This window comes from Pipra filicauda, unplaced genomic scaffold (genome assembly GCF_003945595.2).
Source record: "Pipra filicauda isolate LSUMZ 115617 unplaced genomic scaffold, ASM394559v2 scaffold47_size6085603_pilon, whole genome shotgun sequence".
Lineage (NCBI taxonomy): Eukaryota > Metazoa > Chordata > Aves > Passeriformes > Pipridae > Pipra > Pipra filicauda.
The window spans coordinates 5952523-5972162 of NW_024104620.1; the positions used below are offsets into that span (position 1 = coordinate 5952523).

The 19640-nt window shown below is 51.9% G+C and overlaps 2 protein-coding genes across 5 annotated transcripts in view; both read right to left on the reverse strand.

The window, feature by feature from the left end:
* Nucleotides 1-681: 681 nt before the first annotated feature.
* Nucleotides 682-8359, reverse strand: LOC113983043 (coiled-coil domain-containing protein 81-like). The gene is made up of 11 exons (XM_027711794.2): nt 8187-8359; nt 6897-6958; nt 6292-6448; nt 5804-6060; nt 5007-5092; nt 4316-4410; nt 3973-4075; nt 2990-3086; nt 2139-2317; nt 1121-1239; nt 682-794 (listed from the first exon to the last, which is right to left on the reverse strand). Exons 1-11 carry the CDS (start codon nt 8296-8298, stop codon nt 787-789), a joined length of 1275 nt encoding a protein of 424 aa, XP_027567595.2. The 5' UTR covers nt 8299-8359; the 3' UTR covers nt 682-786.
* Nucleotides 8360-10816: 2457 nt separating this feature from the next.
* Nucleotides 10817-19640, reverse strand: part of CCDC30 (coiled-coil domain containing 30) — a 41024-nt gene continuing 32200 nt past the window's right edge. For 3 of the 4 annotated variants that reach the window (XM_027711798.2, XM_027711797.2, XM_027711799.2), the window contains 8 exons: nt 19067-19224; nt 17559-17706; nt 16079-16200; nt 14910-15051; nt 13938-14074; nt 12545-12641; nt 11765-11832; nt 10817-11608 (listed from right to left, as the gene is read on the reverse strand). In XM_027711798.2, the coding sequence (XP_027567599.2) occupies nt 11395-11608; nt 11765-11832; nt 12545-12641; nt 13938-14074; nt 14910-15051; nt 16079-16200; nt 17559-17706; nt 19067-19224 (1086 nt within the window). In that variant the 3' untranslated portion in view covers nt 10817-11394. Of the gene's footprint in view, nt 11609-11764; nt 11852-12544; nt 12642-13937; nt 14075-14909; nt 15052-16078; nt 16201-17558; nt 17707-19066; nt 19225-19640 lie in introns of all 4 variants that reach the window. The other variant, XM_027711800.2, reaches the window with a different exon arrangement.

Sequence of the window (19640 nt, forward strand, 5' to 3'; positions counted from 1 at the left end):
CCTAAACCTAGTTCCTAACTCTGACCCTAAGAACTAAACCTGACCCTTAACCCTAATGAAAAATATAATCCTAACTCTGGCCCTAATGCTAAACCCAACCCTAATTGGGTTAACCCACCATAACTCTAATACTACCACTAAACCTAAACCTAATACCTATCTCTGAACCTAAAGCTAACACTAACTACTAAACCTAACCCTAAAATAATCCTAATCCTGACTGTAATACACTAAACCTAACCCTAATGACCAAAAATAATCCCTAACCTGAACACCAGCCCTAACACCCTAACCCCTAATCACAGTGTTAAACCTAATCCTAACCCAAGAGGTTGGTCAAAGGATGGACCAGGCTTTGCTGGTCAAAGGATGGACCAGGCCTGGCAATGGGACAGGAGGGACGGGTGGGAACTGATGCCCAGGAGGTTCCAGCTGAGGAAGAAATTCTTTGCTGTGCAGTGGCTGAGCACTGAATGGATTGTCCAGAGAGAGTGTGGAGTCTCCTCTCTGGAGATATTACAGAACACTTTGGACACAATCCTGTTCCACGTCCTCTGGGATGGAGCAGGGCAGTGGGACCAAGAGCCTCACTGTGGCCCCTTCCATGTCAATCCGTGTCCAGCAGTCACACCTGGGTCACCAAACCCTGTTGTTCCCTGGTGCACAGAAGCAACTCACACACCCAGGTGAGGGATTCCTTTATTCCATTTTTCCTGGTGCACTGTGGCTGCCCTGAGCCCACGTCCCGCTTCTGCTCTTCTCTGGGGTCATGGAGCTGCTCCTGCTTCACCAAGCTAAGGGGGAATCATAAACTGTTCAGCTGGAGCTGCAGAGGGGAGGGCAGAGACCTTCTGCTCACCAGGCGTGGTCCTGGAGGGTTCTGAGGTGTACAAGAGAGCCTTGCCCTGCCAAGGTGCCAAGACCTGGCCAGACCAAAGCCCAGAGGAACCCGTCTGTGTCCCCACCTGGCCTGGCTGTGCCTGTGGCCACAGCCCTGGGGCTGAAGGGCAGGTCTGGCTCAGGGGCACAGCCCCAGAACCCCCTGCTCTCTTTTCACCCATCCAGCAGAACAGGACATCCTTCCTGGGGGAAAATACCTCCCGTGCCTGGGAATACCCACCAGAGGAGCTGTCTTGGGACCATTTCCTCAGCTTGTTGATCTGCAGGGCCTTCATACACTGCTCCCGGGACACCCGGAACGACTCCAGGTTTGCCAGGACCTGCTTTGCTCGTGGTGTCCTGCAAGGACATGGACGGAGTCCCTCTTGCTCCCTGGCTGAGACCCTGCCTAGCACAGCCCCTGCCCACTTCTACACCTCTGCTCCTACCCCTGCCCCTGCCTCTGTCCCTTCCCCTGCTCCTGTCCCAGCCCCTGACCCTGTCCCTGCCTTCTCCTGCCCCTGTCCCTGCCCATTCCTGTCCCTGTCCCTGTCCTGCCCCTGCCACTGCCCCTCTCCCTGTCCCTGCCCCTGTCCCTGCCCATTCCTGTCCCTGTCCCAGCCCCTGCCCTCTCCTGCCCCTGTCCCTGTCTCTGCCCATTCTTGTCCCTGTCCCTGTCCCTGCTCCTGCCCCTGTCCCTGTCCCACCCCCTCTCCCTGTCTCTGCCCACTCCTGTCCCTGTCCCAACCCTTTTCCCTGTCTCTGCCCTCTCCTGCCCCTGCTCCTGTCCTAGCCCCCATCCCTGTCCTGCCTCTGCCCCTGTCCCTGCTGCTGTCCCAGCCCCTGCCCCTGTCCTGCCCCTGTCTCTGTCCCTGTCCTGCTCCTGTCCCTGTCTCTGCCCCTGTCTCTGCCCCTGTCCCTTCCCTCTCCTGCCCCTGTCCCTGCCCCTGTCCCTTCCCACTCCTGCCCCTGTCCCCATCCCTGTCCCTGCCCCTGTCCCTGACCATTTCCCTGTCACTGTCCCCCTGTCCCCTTGTCCCTCTCCCTGTCCCTGTCCCTACCCCCTCCTGCCTCTGTGCCCACACTGCCTTTGGCCCCAGCACCCCGTTCAACACAGGACAAGCTCCAGGCCCATGAGACCCTGGACATCATGGGTTATCCTGGGATACTCTGGGGAAATCCAAGGGGCCATATCCAGCTCAGGGCTCCACTTTTCCCTCCCACCTCCTCAATCCTCTCTGGCTTTTCCAAACTCTTACTTTGGCTTTGGCCTCCTGCCAAGAGGGGAAGGGGTTTTCATGGTCTCCTCTCCCTGTGGGGACAAGGCAGCTGCCACTCCTGCCACAGCGGCCGCCCTCTTCTTCCTCACCCTCTCAAACTGCCCGGGGGGGGAGGCAGCTTCCTTCTCCTGCCTCCCCTGCTCTGCCACGGGTGGGAACTGTTGTGTGGAGAAAAGGGAGGCAGCTCAGACATTTTGGCAACAGTCCAAACCCCATCCCACAGCCTGTGACCCAAGGGACATTTTGGTTTCCTCCTCTCTCCCCCAAAAACCCTTGACAGGGACCTTCTGCTTCCTATGGAAACCTCAATACTCTAAAGACCCAGTTCAGGGAAAAAGCCCTGGCAAGGGCAGCACAGACCACTGGAGTCATTCCCAAGGCCGAGGGGAGGAGCCAAAAGGCATTCTGGAATGAACACATCCAAAGGGATCCTCCAAGCCTCCCTATCCTCAGGGTGGATGCAGCCTTCCCACAGGGACACAGGACGTGATCCCACACCTGTGTCACACATCAGGACACAGGACATGATCCCTCATCCATACCCTGTACTGGGACACAGGACAGGATCCCACACCTGTGTCACACATCAGGACACAGGACATGATCCCTCATCCATACCCTGTACTGGGACACAGGACAGGATCCCACACCTGTGTCACACACCAGGACACAGGACATGATCCCTCATCCATACCCTGTACTGGGACACAGGATGTGATCCCACACCTGTGTCACACACCAGGACACAGGACATGATCCCTCATCCATACCCTGTACTGGGACACAGGATGTGATCCCACACCAGGACCACGTACTGGGACACAGCTCACCTGCCTTCTGGGAGCAAGGACACCAGCTCCAGGTGCTTCCATCTGCTCCACAGCTCTGCCCTTCTGCCCAGAGCTCCCAATAATGGGAGGTAGCAAACTGCAAACACCACAGGAGCACTTTGTCTGAGGAACAACATCCCCCCAGGGTTGTGCCCTCCCAAGATCCCTGTGCATTCCTCCCACCCCATGGGAAGAAGCTGAACATGAGCCATAGTGTGCCCAGGTGGCCAAGAAGGCCAATGGATCCTGGCCTGGCTCAGGAACAGGGTGGCCAACAGGTCCAAGGAAGTGATTCTTCCCCTGGACTCAGCGCTGGTGAGGCCACCCCTGGAGTGCTGTGTCCAGTTCTGGGCCCTCAGCTCAGGAAGGACATAGAGGGGCTGGAGCAGGGCCAGAGAAGGGCAACAAGGCTGGGGAAGGGACTGGAGCACAAGTGCTGTGAGGAGAGGCTGAGGGAGCTGGGGGGGCTCAGCCTGGAGAAGAGGAGGCTCAGGGGAGACCTCCTCACTCTCTGCAACTCCCTGACAGGAGGGGGGAGCCAGGGGGGGTTGGTCTCTTTTCCCAGGCAACTCTCAGCAAGACAAGAGGGCTCGGTCTCAAGTTGTGCCAGGGGAGGTTTAGGTTGGATATTAGGAAGAATTTCTTTCCAGAGAGGGTGCTCAGCCATTGGAATGGGTTGCCCAGGGAAGGGGTGGATTCTCCGTCCCTGGAGATTTTTAAAAAGAGACTGGATGTGGCATCAGTGCCATGGGCTGGGAACCACAGTGGTAGTGGATCAAGGGTTGGACTTGATGATCTCGGAGGTCCCTTCCAACCCAGCTGATTCTGTGATTCTCTGATTCTGTGAAGAGCCAAGTCCTTGTGCCCATGCTGGGATCTGCCCTGGCTGAGTCCAGGCACAGTGGCCAAAGGTGGCAGCTCCTCACATCCGCCCAGGAGCACGTGGCACTTGGCATTCCCTAGAGCCACTCTCCAGGACTCACCTCCCTCTCTGCCCTCCAGCATCAGCTTTTCTCTTTTCCACATCCCGTATCCGACTCGGAGAAACACGTGGGCGAGAAAGAAGGCGCTGGCCAGGAACAGTCCCTGGGGAAGGCAAAGAGGAAGCTCCTCTCAGCTGCACCTCTGGAACACTTTGGACATGAAGGATGTGCCAGCCCTCCTGTCCCAACCCACTCCCCTTCCCTGAGGGCCGTGCTACTCCCTGGAGCTGCCCCACTGCTGCCTTGGGGCCCCATGTAGAAAAAGGGTGACCTGCTGGGACAGCTTTTAGGCTGGAGAGGGGATTCCCTTGAGCATGGAGGTCAGTTCTGGGAGGGGATGTACCCGGAGTCGGCTGGAGCTCAGCACTCGTTGTTCCAGTGCTCTGCAGGGAAGCATTCACAGGATGTGGCTTTGACTTCCCATCCACCTGCACAAAGCTGGAAAGAATGTGGAGACATCAGTTGGAATGGATGTAGCAGAGTCCATGGCAGCCCCTGGGAAGGAGCTGTTCCCAGCCATCCACTTTTCCGGATGAGACACAGTAGGAGGAGTGGCAAAACATTTCCCTGGAGCCTCCATCCATAGGGCTCCTCTCAGGCAAGTCTGGGATACCCCTTGTCAGAGGTGCTTCCCTTGGAAAGCAAACACACATTGACTGGGAGCATCCCGGGCTCTGGGACCTGAGAATATCCCGGGCTCTGCGGCCTCTTGGTTCTCAGTCCCACTCCAAGGAAAGGAAAGGAGATGGTGGAGTTCTGCACCATGGCCCCCAACTGCATCTCCAGGGCACTTCCCACACGGGTGAGAAGGCAAAACGGGCTTTCTTCCCAGGGAATCCACCTGGAGGCACTTCCCAAAGAAGCCAGAATGGCCCTGGGCTTTGCACAAAAGCATTCCCTGGGCAGAGTTCTTCCCACCCAACCTCAGGAGGAGACCAGCAGCAGTAGCACCCAGGGCAGCTCAGCAGGGAGGGGCTGGGACACTGCCCAGCCAGGAGGGAACACAGCCCTGGAACAGGAACAAAATGACTCACTGTGGCAACACCAAGACACCTCCAGGAGGCAGCTCGGAAATGTCCTTTTCCGTGTGGGCTATGAATGATTGCCTCAGGTTTGGTGACTGCAACAGGGACAGAGACATGGCAGGGGTCCATGGGGAATTTACCCCGCTCAACAGGCAGAAACCTCGCCTCAAACCCGACCACAGCTGCCTCTGTCACCCCAACCCCAACTGCCTCTTTGTCTCCCTCTCCACCACCCCAACCCCAAATGTGTCTCCTCAACCCCAATCCCTGCTGCCTCTCTCTCACCCCAATCCCAACTGTCTCTCTGTCTCCTCAACCCCAAGTACCTCTCCTCAAACCCAACCCCAGCTGCCTCTCTGTCACCCCAATCTCAGCTGCCTCTCCTCCATCCCAACCCCAATTACCTCTCCATCATCCCAATTCCGGCTCCCTCTCCACCATCACAACTGAACTGCCTTTCTGTCACCCCAACCCCAGCTGCCTTTACCCCACCCCATCCCCAGCTCCCTCTCTGCCACCCCCAATCCCAATAGCCCCTCTGCCATCCCAACCCCAGCTCCCTCTCTGTCTCCCCAGCCCAACCCCAGCTGCCTCTCCCCCACCCTCCTCCTCTGCCCCTGCATCGTGTCCACATCCACCCACATCCAGCAGCCTCCTCACCACCTTGGTCTTTTGGGACACCAAAAGGTGTCTCCAAGCCCAGCACAGCTCATCCTCCAGGCAGGACCCTCCGGGGGCAGGAGGGCAGGCCCAGTCAGCAGGACCATGGGAAGCTGCCCAAGAGTTGGAAGGTGCAGCAGACCCACCTGGAGCAAACTGTCTGCCAGGTTCTCGGACTGAGCCACCTCCCGGGCCAGGTCCTCGAAGAACCTCATGGCCACGTGCCCCCCTCGGCACACCAGGACACCGATGTCCTTGAACACGAAGTCGAAGTTCTGCCTGCTGGACAAGGCCCACTCAAAGACCCTCGTGGTGGCCTTGATGCACATCACCACGGTGGCCTTGGGCACGTGCAGGCGCAGGGCAACCTCGGCACAGACCAGTTCGTCGGCTTTGGAGAGCTCTGGGGAGAAACCAGCCCACGGCAACATCACCCTCCCGGGGTCACCGGCCACTCCAGAGCCACCAACCCTCCCACCACATGGACGAGGATCCAGCAGCACATCTCGTGCCTCCGTGGGCCTGTGCAGTGACTGCCAGGAACACTTCCAAGAGAGCTGCCCAGCAGTACCAGCACCCCTCGGATTTAGGGTGCTGCTGGCAGGGCCCCAGCAGCGTCCAGGGCTCATCTTACCAGGCGCCAGACTGTTCCCATGAGGGAGCTTGTTCCCCACCAGGAATGGCTTGTCCAGGTCGAACTCGGGACTGTCAACCAAGAAACCTTCCAGTTTTCCCTGCCAGATGGGTTTTTTCATGATGTGGATGGTCCCCAGGCCCATCAGCCCGACCCTCTGGAATCAAAGGCAGGTGATAAGCAAGGCCAGGCACTTTTCAGAGAGCAGGCAGGGGAAAAGGCTTGTGTGGACTCCACTGAGGGGGATCTGTGGCCTTTCCAGATGCAAGGCCTGAGATGGAGCACTCAGGAGAGCCCTGCACCACAGAGGGTTCCTCGCTCCCTGCAGTGTGCAGGACACGCAGATCCTGGGAAGGCCCAAGGAGTGCCAAGAGCTGAGAATTGTCAGAGCACTGCCAGGGTTCTCCCACTGGGTGTTCCTCCCTTCCAGCTGTGCTGGAGAAGACTCCAAAAAAAAGAAATCCAACATTCTCCTGCTAAAGTGCTGCTTGTCTGCTCTCTCCAGCTGCCTGGGACACTTAAGCTGGATGAGCAAGGGCCAGGCAGGACAGGGAAGAGTCAAGAAACCCCCATGACCTGAGGGAGGATGAGGAAACCAACCCCACCTTCTTCAGCAGCAGGTCTTGGCGGCAGCACTCGGACACACAGTCCCAAATTTTAGTGATTACTGTTGGAAAAAGAGAAGGAAGGGCCACGTTGAGGTTATGAAGATCATCATTTCCCCTCGCCTTCCTAACCTCCATCCCCTTCTCCACAGGGACTCTTCCTGGGGAAAGCCACCAACACATTTATTACTGGTGACTGGAGTAGCCTCTCAATCAGTGTAGCCTCTAAAATCAAGAATGGTCTAATGAAGGATATACAAAAGCAATGCAATTTTCTTTCTAATTCAACATATTTTCTGATTCCCCAAAACCCATATCTGTTCTTTCCTCATATTTGCCGATTTTCTAAAAAACATATTTTTTGTTAATTTTGCAGTAAAATCGAGGTCCACAGAAGGGCCCTGGTAATGAGTCACCTTTTCTGACCTTGCAGTGAAGAATTCTGCAATTCAAACACTGAAATTGGCACAAGTGGGACTGTTTGAGTGACTGTGGAAACACCAGATGGGAATACCAGGAGAAGACAGTCAGGAATGGCACATTTGGGCAACTGGGGAGCCAGATGCTGGAGAGCAGTGCCAGGAAAGGGCCCTGGGGGTGCTGGTGGGTGGCCAGTTGGCCCTGAGTCAGCAGTGCCCTGGCAGCCAGGAGGGCCAACCCTGTCCTGGGGGCATCAGGGAGGGGATTGTCCCGCTCTGCTCTGCCCTGGGGCGGCCTCACCTCAACATTGGGGCAGTTTGGGGGGACACAATGTCAGGGAGATATTGAGCCATTGGAGAGTGTCCAAAGGAGGGACAGGGAGATAGAAAGGGCCTTGATTTGAAGCCATGTGAGGACACTGGGGGCACTTGGTGTGTTCAGCTGGAGAAGAGGGGACTGAGGGGAGACCTCACTGCAGTTCCAGTTTCCTGGGCAGGGGCAGAGGAGGGGCAGGGACTGAGCTCTGCTCTGGGGGGACCAGGGACAGCAGCCAGGGAATGGCTGGAGCTGTGTCAGGGCAGGGTCAGGTTGGAGACTAGAAAGAGGTTCTTCCCCCAGAGGGTGGTTGGCACTGCCCAGGCTCCCCAGGGCAGTGGGCACAGCCCCAAGGCTGCCAGAGCTCCAGGAGGGTTTGGATGATCCTCTGGGGCACAGGGTGGGACTCTTGGGGATGGGGATGGGTCTGGGCAGGGCCAGGAGTTGGACTGGATGATCCTTGTGGGTCCCTTCCAGCTCAGCATATTCTGTGATCCCGTGAAAAGCGGGGATTATCCCATGGCTCTTGGGCCTCAGGGGACCTCAAGGCCTCACCATCCTTGGAGAAATACACGAGGTCTGGGGACAGGGCAAGGAGGGAGCCAGGAAAGGGCTCTGTCTTGGCTGCAGCTCCTCGGGCTCGAGCTACTCTCCTCCTCCTCTCCATCTCACCATGGTCCCAAACCGGGACACCAGATCCTGGGAGCAGCTCCCCACGGTTGGTCCTAGTCCTGGTTCTAGGGAAGTGGGCACTGGGGTGTTGTCAAGGGAGGCAGAATGTCCCACTGTGACCTCAGTGTGTGGCTGTAGGGCCACATACACACCTGGCCCCTGCCAGGCTTCACCCTACAAGGGGAAGGAGGCTGCACTTGTCCTTTTGAGGGGCTGCCCCCACAAATATCCCTTTCCAAAGAGTCACCACCCAGCACTGCTGGCCCTCACCTGAGAAGCCCCAGACATGGCAACTTTCCTCCCAGACAAAGGAGTCTGAAAAACTTGGGGGGTGAAAAAAATTAAGTGGGGAAAACCCTTGCCCCAAACTGAGGTAATTTAAGCTTCAGGAGTCCTTGGTCCTAAGTGGCAGTACCAGGGAATGTCTGGAATTGTGGAATCATAAAATGTCCTGAGCTGAAGGGATCCACGAGGATCCTCCAGTCCAACTCTTCTCCCTGCACAGACACCCCAGCAATCCCACCAGGGAGCCCCCAAAGTGATAAGAAGGATGTTGGACTCAGTATTTATTTACAGGCAGTTTAGGGGACGTGGGGGGACTCCAAAATCTCCTGCCCCTCAAGCCAAAAAACCCCCAAAGAGGCCTCCCAAAACACCCTGGGGGGGGTGACCCCATACTGGGGCAGGGTCCCCAAAACTGCAGCCCCTCCAAAACATTTGTTGTGCCCCTCCATGATTTTTGGGGTGCAAGGGTGGCCCCTTTTCAGACCTCCCCCCTCCCAGGCACTGGAAGTCAGTGCAGGCATTTTGGGGGGCTGCAGCAGATTGGGGGAGCCCTGGGGGTGGGGGTGTTGGAAACAACAGAACTTTTAAATAATTTTAATTATTTAATTATTTATGTAATTATTAATTTGTTTATTTTAATTCTTTAATTTTAATGGGTTTTGTTAATTTTTAATTGTTTTAATTAACCATAACCAATGTGTACCGGTTATGAATAGTTGGTTATTCTTAAATTACTCTGGCACATCAGATTAAATTTCTCTTCAGCAAAGTTTTCATGAGCTACTTTTATAGGAGGAGTTTGGGAAAATTACTGCAACTTAAGTTTTGATAACCTAACTTTGCTCATGTGCTTCAATGAACAAAGCCAGGGAGAGAAAGATGGATTGTTGAAATTGGAAATCTGGGATGCAGAACTTCTGGACCACAAGGACACTTTGGAGAAATAAGAAGATAAAGAAGAGACTAGGAAAGTCTCAGTATTTGTGAGGGAAAGTCCCCACCAGAGGAAAAAGGTCCTAAAAAGACTAAAAAAATATGGACTAATTAACAAAAACATCAAGAAATCAATAACCAATAGGGGACAATTATTATAATTAATGAAAGTACTTATAATTGTTATAATTAATATATAATAATTAATTATAATTATTATAATTAATTAAATAGAATTAGGTAATTTAGAACCAAGGAACATGAATTTCTTTGTTTTCTAACAATGTATAAACAGGTGAACAGGTTTTGCATCAGGGTCAGTGGATTTTGTCAGTCACACAGACACCTCCTAGCCAAAATTGAATTGATTCCTGACTCACTGACACTACAAAGACAAAGTCAGAGGGTTTTATTTATTTATTGTGATGCTTTTGGAGGATTTGGCAGTAGGGGGAGAATCTCCTCTGTGTCTTTGTGCTGTGCCCTTGCAATAAAGTTTTCTTACAAGAGAAAAAATAGTGGTTTTTTTTAAACTACTGCAAAAAATGACAGCAGAGCCCAGGCTGGGGGGAATGTTGACCTAGGATGTTGGGAAGGCTCCACAGGGATCAGGACAGGCTGGAGCAACGGGCCAAGGCCAGTTCTTCACTCTGAGGAGCTGCCACTTTGGCTGGAGCAGGAATGTCTGGGCTGGCAGTTGCTCCCTGGTTTAGCAGCTCCACGTTCCCAAGCCTGTGGTGATTCCAGCAGAGCCTGGCTGGGGTGTCTCCACACCATTCCACGCTGCTCTGGTTCCCTTGGAACAAGCACATCGAGCTCCCAGGTTCCAGGCTGTGTTGTCTGGGGGACTGTTGTGGAAGAGATCCCTACAGCATTCCAGCCTGGAAGCTTCCTTAGGATTACAACCCCTCATGGGATGCACAGGGAACTTCAGTCTCGGTCATTTTCCCCCAGTAATTCTTCCACACTCGTGGAAAAGGGCCTGGGGTTGCTGGCTGGCAACAGCTGAGCAGAGAATCATGGATTCCTGGAATGGTTTGGGTTGGAAGGGACATTAAGGCTCAGCTTGTTCCACCCACAGCAGGGACACCTTTGCTATCCCAGGTTGCTCCAACCTGGCCTTGGACACTCCCAGGGATGGGGCAGCCACAGCTTCTCTGGGAATTCCATCCCAGTCCCTCCCCATCCTCACAGGGAGGAATTTTTCCCAATATCTCACCTAACCAAGGGCCTTTTGTAGAAAACAGAAGATAGGGAAAAGAATTAACAAAGAATTCAGTTCACATGCTGGAAAGTCCCTTCTAGGAAAAAAGATACTAAAAAAGTGGATTTAATTAACACAGAAATTGAGAAATCAATAACCAATAGAAGTAAAATACTGGTTAATGAAAGAGAATGATGTAATTAAGAACCAATGAACATTAATTTCTTTTCTTTATAAAATTTATAGATTTGGTCTGAACAAGGAATTAGGGTTGAGGGAAGACACACTTCACCCCACCCCTCTTCCCTGCTTATGAGTTTATCTACACATTCCAACCTCCAGTGCCTCTGGGATGACACAAACACATTTACAGGGGGTACATGGAAAAAAAAACAACACTGGATTAACTTAGTTGGAAAATATCCCAGAAATCCCTAGGTCAGTCCATTTGGCAATTCTTCTCTTTGCAGTCTCTGTCATCCCACGGCACCAGGAGCCCCAGTCCTGCATCCAGGTGACACTGCACAACATTCCCAGGAGCCCCAGGGTGACTCTGCACAGAATTCCCAGCTCAGGGGTCCCAGTCCTGCATCCAGGTGACTCTGCACAGAATTCCCAGCTCAGGGGTCCCAGTCCTGCATCCAGGTGACTCTGCACAGAATTCCCAGCTCAGAAGGTCTCAGAGCCGACGCTCCTGCTCTCCTCCTGCAGCGGGGACGCCGTGGTGTCCCCCGGGGAGGCCACGTTCAGGTAGCCCAGCTCTGAGGGCTGGGAGGGGGACAGGCCCAGGGAGGAGTCCTGGCTTTCGGCCTCTCCCTCAGGCTTCATGTCCCGAGGGGCCTTCATGGCACCAAAGGGGTCTGGGAGATCCCGGGGTGGGAAGCTAGAAAGGAATTTCCACTGTTAAGTCATCCACCCCACAACCTTCTTCAAAGGATCTCACACCCCTCGCCCACCCCCAGAACCTCCTCCAAGGATCTCACATTCCCTCATCCACCCCACAACCTTCTCCTGGCTCCTCCTGCTCCCCCCAAGGTACCTGGCACGGGGAGGTGGCACCACCTTACTCTGGAGTTGGCGTTCGGAGACGTGAAGGGTCTTCGAGTCCTGGAAGAAGGAAGAGAGACTTTGAAAGGAGGAGGTGCAGGTCAGATCCTGAATTCCAACATATCCTGGTTTTCCAAGCCCTCCCCAGCTCCACTGAGAGTTCTCCCCATCAGCTCCAGACCCACAGAGGTGCCAGTCAGGGATTTCACCTTTGGGTCTGAACTTAAACCAAAAAAAAACCCCAAACCAAACCCCACCCAGCCCAGGGGAGCCCCAAACAGCCCTTTCCCCCTCATTTCCACCCCAACTGGGTTCCCTCCACATTAGAACATGCCAACAAACCTCCAAATCCACCTGGTTTGTTTGAAAAGTCTTTGATTTCTCCCTTTTTTCCCCCTTCCTCCCCCCAAAGCTCTTCCTCCAGCTCAGCTGAGTTGGGATCATCGCTCAACTCGGCCTGAGGGTTTTGGGTGACAGAAGGAACATTCCCAACCCCTCTACTCAGGGTTGATCCTCCTAATTTTGGAGCCAACTCTACAACTGAGGCCTTTGAACAGCTCCAAAGGTGCCAAGTGAGATTCCTGTCCCCGTGGAAAGGGCTCCCGGGGCGCAGCAGCTCAGGGACGAGGGGAGCAGGGAGTGCCTGGAACCTCCAGCTTCCCCCAAAGTCGGTGCAACCTCTCCCACGTCCGGGGCCCTTTCCATCCCATCCTGCTGGATCCAGCTCTTCCCCAGCCCCTCAGGGGTCAGCAGGAGCCCTTGGGGGTCTCACCTCTGCGGGGGGAGCAGGGCTGCTCCTGGCAATGCGCTGGGAGGGAGGCGCGTGGCCGGAGAGCTGCAGCTTGTTCTCCTCCTCCAGGAGCTTCCCTCTGGGTGTGGAGAAAGGCACAAGTTATTTTCCTTCTGGCCACGCTCTGTTTTCAAAGGGGAATTTCTCTTTTCGAACTCCAGACCCTCCTCCACAGTCTCCAGCTAAAGGTTGAGGATTTTGATGGGAAAATGGGCTAATTACAGCCCTAATTACAGCTGATATGGCTTTAATAAGAAATTATTAAATAATATTATTTTATTATTATTTTATTAATTGTTATTATTTAAAATAATTTATTTATATATTTATAATAATATCTTACTAAATAATATTTTTATTTAATTAAATATTATTAAATAAATTATTATATAAAATATTAAATATATTATTATTAAATAAATAATTATTAAATATTTATAATAATTTATTGTTAAATAATAAGTTAATCATGTACTTATTTATAAAAACATATTATTATATAAAAAATATCGTTTGTGTTATTATTTAAAATAATTTATTTATATATTTATAATAATATCTTATTAATAATATTTTATTTAATTAAATATTATTGTTAAAAATTATAATATAAATTATCGAATAAATTATTGTTGAATAAATTATTATTTAATATTTATAATAATTTATTGTTAAATAATAAGTTATTTATGTATTTCTTTATAAAAACATCTTATTATATAATAAAATATCATTAGTGTTATTATTTTGAATAATTTATTTATATATTTATAATAATATATTATTAAATAATATTTTATTTTATTAAATATTGGTATTAAATAAATTATAATATAAGTTATCAAATAAATTATTATTAGATATTTATAATAATTTATCATTAAATAATAAGCTGGTTGTATATTTATTTATAAAAACATATTATTATATAATAAAATATCATTAGTGATATTATTTTGAATAATTTATTTATATATTTATAATAATATATTATTAAATAATATTTTATTTTATTAAATATTGATATTAAATAAATTATAGTATAAATTATCAAATAAATTATTATTAAATAAATTATTGTTGAATATTTATAATAATTTATTCTTAAATAATAAGTTGATTATATATTTATTTATAAAAATATTATTATATAATAAAATATCATTATATAAAAATAAAACTGTAATAAAGGCTAAAATTTAATTTAATAAAATGCAACAAAATTAAAGACAAAAATCTAATAGCAAATTTAATAGCCATGGCACTAAGGGCTGGGGCACAATCCAGTTCCTCTGGAATTCTTAAGAGAAACAGGCCCAAAAGCGGGGCAGAGGGAGGCCCTCAGAGGGGGGCATGGACCTCAGGAGGGTCCTACCTGCTGGCCAAGGGGGCAATCACCGAGCGGAGGCTCCAGAGGGGCTCCTCCTGCTCCGAAATCTTCTGCAGGAGCCGCCGCCTCTCCTGGAGCAGCTTCTCGTTCTCAGCAGTGATCTGGGTGATCAGCACCTTCCCCTGAGGGGGGGAACAAGGAGAGAACAACCAGCGCTTACACCTGGGGCCTCTCTGCCCCCTGCAAACCTCAGAACCCTCCCAACGGGGTCACCGGCAGGGAGGTCAACTCCTGGAGCCTTGGAGTCCCCATTCCTGGAAGAGTTCAGGGATCATGGGGATGTGGCTCTTGGGGACATGGGTTAGGAGTGAACACGTGGTGGAGGGTTGATGGCTGGACTTGATGAAGATCATTATCTTAAAGATGTTCTCCAATCATAAGGACTCTGGAATTCCATTCCCTGTCTAATGTAAAATACCCCAAAAAGAGGCTTTGGGGTCACTTCCCAGCAGAGGCAAAGGAAAATGGAGCTCAGGTAGTGTCTGGGGGGGGGATTGGAGGATTTCGCTTCCCCTGAGGGCAAACCTGAGCCAGGAATTTCCTGTGGGCTTTTTGTTCCTCCATCTTGGGGATGGAGCTCCTGGACTCTTCCAGGAGGAGCTGGTCCCTTCCTGCAAGGAGGGACTTTGGTCTGGAGTGACAGGACACAGGGAATGGCTTCCCAGTGCCAGAGGGCAGGGTTAGGTGGGATACCAGGAAGGAATTCTTCCCTGGGAGGGTGGGGAGGCCCTGGCACAGGTTGCCCAGAGAAGCTGTGGCTGCCTCTGGATCCCTGGAAGTGTCCAAGGCCAGGTTGGACGGGGCTTGGAGCAACCTGGGCCGGTGGAAGGTGTCCCTGCCTGTGAGACTGGATGGTCTTTAATGTCTCTTCCAACCCAAGCCATTCCATGATTATTTTGGAAGGAGGGGATGCTCCTGCAGCCTGCCCTCGGAGAAGCCCTCGGTGTCTTCTCTCACCTTCTCCACTTGGAGCTTGGACTCGCTGAGCTCGTTTTCCAGCTGTTTGATCCTGCTGTCCCTCTGCTTCACCTCGTGGATGAACGTCTCCTTGGCCCTGCGGATCCTGTCCTTGTGCCGGAGCTGCAGCTCATTGTACTTCCTGAGGAAGCAGAGACAACCCTCAGGCTGGGAAATGCTCCACGGCAGGAGATGTCCTGAGTTCCTTCAGGCTCCCCAAAGCCTGAACTGGGACGGTCAGCCCTCCCCCAGCTCCTTCTGCCTGCACAGAATGGACTTTCTGGACTCTTTCACTGATCACTTTGGGGTTTTTTTTTCTGTTGGAAATGTTACATTTTTAATTGTCAGTCAAATGGAAATTGATTAAGGGAAAAGGACCCAAAGCATTTCCAAAATAATGTCAAAAAACAAAAGAATTTTCTACCATATAAGGGATAATTGGCCATGTTGGTTCAAAATTCATGCTCAAAAAGCTACTGGGCTTTAACATTAGAACAGAAGGGGTGTGGGGAGACAGGAGCAGCTCCAAGGAGGGTCTCTGCTGATACCAGACCCTGACCAGCAGCACCCACAGCCCTCCCAGGGCCCCCTCTGCTGCCTTCAGCTGCCAAGGAAAGGCTGGGAGAGCTGGGGTCTTAACCCAGAGAAGAGAAGGCTCCAGGGAGACCTGAGAGCCCCTTCCAGGGCCTAAAGGGGCTCCAGGAGAGCTGGAGAGGGACTGGGGACAAGGGATGGAGGGACAGGACACAGGGAATGGCCTCTCACTGCCAGAGGGCAGGGAGAGATGGGATATTGGAAGGAGTTCTTGGCTATGAGAGTGGGGAGGCCCTGGCCCAGGTTGCCCAGAGAAGCTGTGGCTGCCCCATCCCTGGAAGTGTCCAAGGCTAGGTTGGACGGGGCTTGGAGCAACCTGGGCTAGTGGAAGGTGTCCCTGCCCATGGCAGGGGGTGGAATGAGATGATCTTTAAGGTCTCTTTCCACCCAAACCCATCCGGAATTCCACGACATCAGACACGTGGTGTGTGACATCACAGCACACTGGGGGGATGGATTCAGGGGGATCTCCCGGTGCCAAATCCCTGAACAGAAGACAGGAAAGGCCACACAACGGCCAAATCCACTGCCAGGCACAGGAAGAGCAATTCCTGGGGAGGATTTTGTGCCATCACCTCACATAGAGATCCTTCTGGTTCAGGAGCCGAACACCCTCCTCATACAGGGCCTTGTTCTCCTCCTTCAGCAGGGACAGCTGCTCCGAGAGCTTCTGGTTCTCCTTCTGGCACTGCAGGTGCTGCAAAACAGCTCTGCTTTATTGTGTGTGGCTGCAGGAGCCCCTCTGCTCCCTTCCCCTCTGCAGCCTGGTCTGAAAAGCTTCTCTCTCCTCAATCCCAGTGGTTCCCACTACAGATAATATCCATCCATCCATCCATCCATCCATCCATCCACCCATCCATCCATCCATCCATCCATCCATGCACCCATCCATCCATCCATCCATCCATCCATCCACCCATCCATCCATCCACTCTCACATCCATTTATCCACCCACCCACCCATCCACCCACCCATCCACCCATCCAGCCACCCACCCATCCATCCATCCATCCATTCATCCACTCTCACATCCATTTATCCACCCACCCATCCATCCATCCATCCATCCACCCATCCATCCATCCATCCATCCATCCATTCACCCGTCCATCCACCCACCCATCCATCCACCCACCCATCCATCCATCCATCCATCCACTCTCACATCCATTTATCCACCCACCCATCCATCCATCCATCCATCCACCCATCCATCCATCCATCCATCCATCCACCCATCCATCCATCCATTCACCCATCCATGCACCCATCCATCCATCCATCCATCCATCCATCCATCCATCCATCCACCCATCCATTCACCCATCCATCCACTCACACATCCATCCATCCACCCATCCATCCATCCATTCTGCCCTCCAGGCCTCCTCCCCCTAATGAGGGGCCCTGGGAATTTCAGAGCAGAGGGAGGCAATGAATCCTCCCAGACAATGGACTCTGCCCAAATTTCCCGGAAAAAACTCCACGCTCTGCAAGGAAAAGGGAAGGAAGAAACCATAAAGTCTTCCTGTGCCCTCAGAGCTTCATCCCAGGAAACCTACATGAGATGAAATCATGGAATGTCCTGAGCTGGAAGGGACCCCCAGGGATCATCCAGTCCAGATCCTGGACAACTCCAACAATCCCACCCTGTCCCTGAGAGTGTTGTCCAAACCCTCCTGGAGCTCTGGCAGCCTTGGGGCTGTGCCCACTGCCCTGGGGAGCCTGGGCAGTGCCCAACCAGCCTCTGGGGGAAGGACCTTGTCCTGAGATCCAACCTGACCCTGCCCTGGCACAGCTCCAGCTGTTCCCTGGGTCCTGTCCCTGCTCACCAGAGCAGAGACAGCTGCCCCTTGTGAGGAACCTGAACACAAAAGGAGCTGAAGCCCCTCCATTAATCCCAGCTCCATGTGTTTACTGAACCTTTTCCTGTTAAATCAGTGGGATCTGCAAGGGCTCAGCCCCTGTTCCAGCAGCTCCCAGGGGTACATTTACCCCCTGGAATGTTCCTGTTACCCCTGGGATGACAAGGAACCCCCCCCACAGCCCCTCACCTCTCCAGGGTCGAGTTTCCTCTCATCCTCCAGGGCATGCAGAGTCTTGGCCTGCAGCTCCACGTGCATCTTGGCCAGCGACGCCTCCGTCTCCCGGGAATGCCGGAGCTGCTGCCGCAGCTCCTCCACCTGCTGCTCCAGGAGCTTCCTGAGAACATTGGGAGTGTGACAGCGAGACCCTGAGGTGGAGGTGTCACCACCATGTGCCCCCAAGGCTGGGTGTCCCCTAAAAACCTCCCCCTGCCCTGGGTCACAGGGAGGGAGAGAGGAATCAGTACATGGGGAGAAAGGGATCAGCACATCCTGGTGTCCCCACCAAAATCCCACTGAAATAGTTAATGGCTCACACATTTTAAGATCACCAAAGGACTTCTGCAAACTGAAGAGAAGCAGCTGCTCACCCAGCAAAGCCCACCCCTCCCTGAATATCCTACTGGGGAAGGACCTTCAGAGCAGTTAAGTGGGTGCCAATGTCCAGCTATCCCGGGTGCAGATGCACACCTGGAGCTACAAACTGGATTTGGGAAGAGGCTAAGAAGAGGTAAATCCTGCAAGGTGGGATAATAATCATTCTTATCACGCCAACGTCCTCCCTCACATGATTACTCTGCTGTGAAAACCCCTCCGGGGAGCATCGAAAATTTGTGACGTGTCCACTGACGTGATCCATGGTAAAACTCCCCAGGATCCATGGGAAAACTTCCCAGGATCCATGGGAAAACTCCCCAGGATCCATGGGAAAACTCCCCAGGATCCATGGGAAAACTCCCCAGGATCCATGGGAAAACTCCCTGAGGAAGTACAAGGCGTTCCCACCTGAGCTGGAAGGGTATAATTACTCATGAAATCTTTGACTTTTGGGGGGGGTTTCCCAACCAACAGACCAACAGACCAACAGACATGGAAGCTGCAACTCCCAAGTTTCATCTCTGGATCCAGCAGGCAGTGACTATAAACAGCTTTCCACCTTTATCCTTCCTTTCTCTTCCTTGCCTTATGCATTTCCTTAAGTGTTATTTTTATGCTTTAAGGTTGCTATAGATGCTTTAATATTGCTGTATTACTATAGAAAATAACAGCAATACACCTGTTTACCTTTGAAACAAAATTGTTCTAAAATAAACCCTACATATATATTTTGTTTAAAAACACTGATTATTCAGTGTCCTTTCGCTCTAATCCACCCCAAGGGATTTATTAACCAGAATCTGGGTTACTCTCCCCTTCTGGGTTGTGATGCCACGTCCCAATGACATGAAAAAGAGTGGATAATGCACTGGGATCATCATCCCAGCTCCACAGGAAGGGGCTGTTGGCATCGCTGCGCTGGCAGGAGAGGCCAAGGACCTTCCGAGGCAGCTGAAGTCTCCAACAGCTTTTTAAATCTCCAAGAGGGAATCCCTGGAGCTCTGCCAGGGATGTGGCAGATCCAAAGGGGAGGTCGAGCCAGCGGTTTGGGATTCCCTTATCCCCCCAGGAGCTGCAGTTCCCATGGACAGCTCAAGTACCTCTTCAGCTGCCCCTCGTGGAGCTCCCGCTGCACTCGAGCTTCGTTCTCCCGGGCCTCCTTCAGCTCCTCCTCCAGCAGCTTCTTGTCAGAAACACGGGCCTCTGCCAGCAGGAGCTGGTGATGGGAATCCTTCAGCTTCTGCTGGAGCTTGGAAATCTTGGAGGAAAACGGACATGGACTAAATTTCTGAATGTATAAACCAGTGTGTGCACCAGGTCGCTTTGATCCCTCCATGTCTGGGACTCGGGAATGAAAGCTTTCCTTGTTTTGAGTCAAAGTCCATGGAAAGCAAAACTTCTGGAATGGCCAAGGAGATTTTGGATCTTGGATCAGAGGGTGTGTCATGAATTGGCAACAATTCTTTTGGGATCCAATTTGATCCTGTAAACTTCAAAACTGACTCCAGAGATTCCTGCAGGAGCACAGCAGAATCAGTGCCATGGGAAACACAAGGGTTTGGAAATTCCCAGCCAGCAAACAGCAGGAAATCTGCTTGGCAAGAACAGGATTGAGGCTCCCTGTGCCTGCCAGTCCCAGTCCCAGCATTTCAGAGATACTGAGCCATCACACTC